At 38.0% G+C, this 3,982-nt stretch overlaps 1 protein-coding gene across 1 annotated transcript in view; it reads right to left on the reverse strand.

Moving 5' to 3' along the window:
* Window positions 1-301: 301 nt before the first annotated feature.
* Window positions 302-3,982, reverse strand: part of ZSCAN16 (zinc finger and SCAN domain containing 16) — a 12,871-nt gene continuing 9,190 nt past the window's right edge. The window contains exon 3 of the mRNA XM_006872796.1: window positions 302-956. Coding sequence (XP_006872858.1) covers window positions 436-956 — 521 coding nt within the window. The 3' untranslated portion in view covers window positions 302-435. The remainder of the gene's footprint in view (window positions 957-3,982) is intronic.

Raw genomic sequence — 3,982 nt, forward strand, 5'->3', positions numbered from 1 at the left:
AAGTTTTCACATCTATTTAAATTTATTTTCACAACATACCTGGTGGGCCTCTTATCAGTTGCACTTTATAGGAGAATTGAAGACAGAAAAATTAGGAAGTCTTGCCTAAAGTCATACTCTGGGTAATCAGGTAAAAAAGAGCTAGAGCAGAGAGAGGTACAGCTCACTGTCTTTTAATCAGAAACCATGGCTATCTTGGGCTGCAGGTGAGCAGCACTGTGACTTGACAAGACTTTCTGAAATAACTCATAATTCCTTCCCAAACTTAATTTAGAACTGAAGGAAATTTTATTCAAGTAGATTCTCTGGTACCAGAGAAGTTTTTAATAATAACAGAAACGTAGCCCAAATTCCGAATACTCAAAGTCTCTAAGGTAGTCTTCTGATAAATAATTAGTCCTGAGTATCTAAAGGAATCTTTTTACTTTCAGTATATTAATAGAGTTTGTTTGCGGTGTGAATTCTCTGATGTCGAATAAGGGCTGAACTTACACGGAAAGGCCTTCCACACTCATCACACTCATAGGGTTTTTCACCTGTGTGTATTCTCTGATGTTGGATAAGACCTGTGCGACCACTGAAGTCTTTCCCACACTCTTTGCATTTATAGGGTTTTATTCCAGTGTGTACTCGATGATGTCCAATGAGATGTGAGCGTTGAATGAAGGCTTTTCCACACACATCACATTTATAGGGTTTTTCTCCAGTGTGAGTTCTTCTGTGTTTACTCAGGTCTGAGCTATGACTGAAACTTTTTCCACATTCATCACATTTATATCGTCTTCTTCCCCTCTGTTGCCACTTTAATCTGCTCTCACTTTCAGTAGCATCCTTGGATTCAGGATGCTGAGGAACGTCTTTGTTAAATCTTTTGTTTATCTCCCCAAGAGACTCCATGTCTTTGGGCATATCCTCCTGCTGAGTCAACTCTTCATTTTCAGTCCTGGTTTTATCACCTATAACAAACAAACATTGCACAAATAGGTTCTATTTTAGGTTTAAGATGGGAAAAGCCTATGGAAGAAAGAACACGGAAATGTTATGAATGTGTTACAATGAGAAGTCATATACAACACACATCAGATTTTTGGTATCATCTTAATTTTTGGTACCATCATATCATAGTTCATAACATAGGGAGAAAATTAAGAAGAGCTCAGTAAGAAGGAGAGCAGGAGATTATATTGTTTGGAGTGGATTAAGAAATAAGAAAAAGATCAAAAGTGTGGAACAAGGAACTACCTGGCAATCCTGTGGAAAGGCAGAATGGTAAAAGGGGGCTATAGACATGCCAAGGATAATTAAAAGGGATAGACAAGGAGACTGGAAAACAGAGATGGGGAATGAAGACAGAGGAGAAACATGCAGGGGCCTGAACCAGGCAGTAAGTGGGAGTAAAAGTGACTGAAGAGGGTAATGGGATTGGGGTCTGATGGGAATGTAGTGATGAGGAACACTAAAGTAAAGCATTTATGAGGGATAATAATTAGCTGAAAGTAGAGAACATGCAAGTCATGTGTGATGATGCATGGACGGGATGGTAACTATGGCAATGAAACGATGTATGATAGAATGAGTGTAAAGCTAATGTTCCCCCATGTAAACTATCACACACACACACACAAAAAAAATGAAAAATTAAAAAAAAACACAAAAAAGAGAATGAGGGAAACAAAAAAGCATACCCTGAAAAAAAGAACAAAGCTGTTTTGATGATGATGTTTGCAGGGGACAGAAGTTGTTGACTATTTGGTCATTCTGAAACTACCCACAGACCATCAATAGACCTAGGAATCCCAACTGTGCAACAATTATTTTAAATGATTAAAGATGGCTTTCAGTGGTTTACTCAACAATTTGTCTATGATGGAAATAGCAGCAAGTCCTATCAGAACATTTCAGGACTTGACCTGGGTATGGGAAAGCACTGGCTTTGACTCAGTCATTTCTCATTGTCGTCACCATGTCCCTTTCCTGCCAAACCTTCCTGATAGCTTAACTTTCCTCCCTATAATCAATTTTACCAGGCAATGAAATTAATCAAAATTTAATTATTTGCTCTAATATAACATTGTCTTGGAATCTAAATGCTACACTATCGCTGGTTGGAAACCTTGAGGACTAGATTAGAGCCACAATGTCCAGATTCCAGTACTGGCTTTGCTAATTGTTAAAAATTTGGGAAATAACCACATTGGTTTCCTTATCACTTCTGTATTCTTCTCAACTAGTGTTTGGATGATCAGATGAGAGAATGTATGAGGGACTTCAAAAAGTTAGTGGGAAAATGGAATTTTTCCACGAACTTTTTGAAGCTCTCTGGTATGATAAAGCATTTTGAAAAGCATAATGTGTGAAAGAAGTATTGTTAAATTTTTTAGGGATATAATTGCAAAGTAAGTTATTGACAGTATATACACACCCATACCATCAAGCAAAATATCCTTTAATATCAACATATTGATTCAACAAACATGTCATAGGAGTCACTGCAAGTTTGCTTTCTTATGAGGTATAAGAACTCACTTTGCTCCTTGGAAACCCTATACAAGGTCACTATGAGTTGGAACCGACTCCACGGCACCCAACAACAACGTGATTACTACTATAAACCCCAGTTATATACAAACATACAGAGAAGATTTCCATTACCCTAGCCAACAGTTAACACTAATACTGTTTTACTAGTATTGTTATCAGGTGCCCTCAAGTAGGTTCTGATTCATAGGGACCCTTTGCACAACAGAATGAAACATTGCCCAGTCCTCCATCATACTCATAATTGGTGTAACACTTCAGCCCGTTGCTGCTACGACTATACTAATATATCTCCTTGGAAGTCTTCCTTTTTCACTGACCCTTCACTTTACCAAGCATGATGTCCTTCTCCAGAGACTGATCTCTTCTAATAACATGTCCAAAGTAAGAGAAACAAAGTCTTGCCATCCACAGTTCTAAGGAGCATTCTGGCTAAACTTTGTTAAGATAAATTTGTTCATTCCTTTGGCAGTCCATCTGTCAATATTCTTCTGCAACATCATACATAATTCAAACTCATGAATTCTTCTGTGGTCTTCCTTATTCACTGTCAAACTTTCACATGCATGTGAGGCTACTGAAAATACCATAGTAATATCATGGCTTGCGTGAGGTGGACCAACTGATATCTTTTCTTTTGAACACTTTAAGAGGTCTTTTGAGGCAGATTTGCCTAATTTAATACATCATTGGATTTCTTAGCTGTGCCAAGTGTTGATTTTGGGTCCAAGCAAAAGGAAGTCTTTGACAACTTCAATCTCTTCTCCATTCATCATGATGTTATTACTCCACTTGTGAGGATTTTTGTTTTGAGGTACAATCCAAACTAGTCTTTGATCTTCACTAGTAAGTATTTTAAATCCTCTTCGCTTTCAGCAAGCAAGGTTGCATTATCTGCACGTCTCAGGTTGTTAATTAGTTTTCCTCTGATCCTGATGACACTTTCTTCTTCATATAATCCAACCTCTCTGATTATATGCTCAGCATACAGACTGAATAATAGTGAAAGAATACAACCCTGGAACATACCTTTCCTGATTTTAAACAAATCCGTGTCCCCTTGTTCTGTCCAAACAGCTGCCTCTTGGTCTATGTACAGGTTCCTCATGAGCACAATTAAAGTGTTCTGGAATATCCACTCTTTGCAATGTTATCTATAGCTTGTCATGATCCACACAGTCATAAGCCTTATCATAGTCAATAAAGCCCAAGTAAACTTCTTTCTGGTATTCTCTGCTTTCAACCAAGATCCATTTGACATCAGTAATGATATCCCTAGTTCCATATTCTCTTCTGAATCCAGCTTGAATTTCTGGCAGTGTCCGATTATCATCAGCAAAAACTTAAACATGTGATATCAATGATATTGTCTGGAGGGAACAGTCGCTTGAGAAGGATGTCATGCTGGGTAAGGTGGAGGGTCAGAGAAAAAGAGGAAGACCCC

Source organism: Chrysochloris asiatica, unplaced genomic scaffold (assembly GCF_000296735.1).
Source record: "Chrysochloris asiatica unplaced genomic scaffold, ChrAsi1.0 scaffold00213, whole genome shotgun sequence".
NCBI classification, from domain to species: domain Eukaryota; kingdom Metazoa; phylum Chordata; class Mammalia; order Afrosoricida; family Chrysochloridae; genus Chrysochloris; species Chrysochloris asiatica.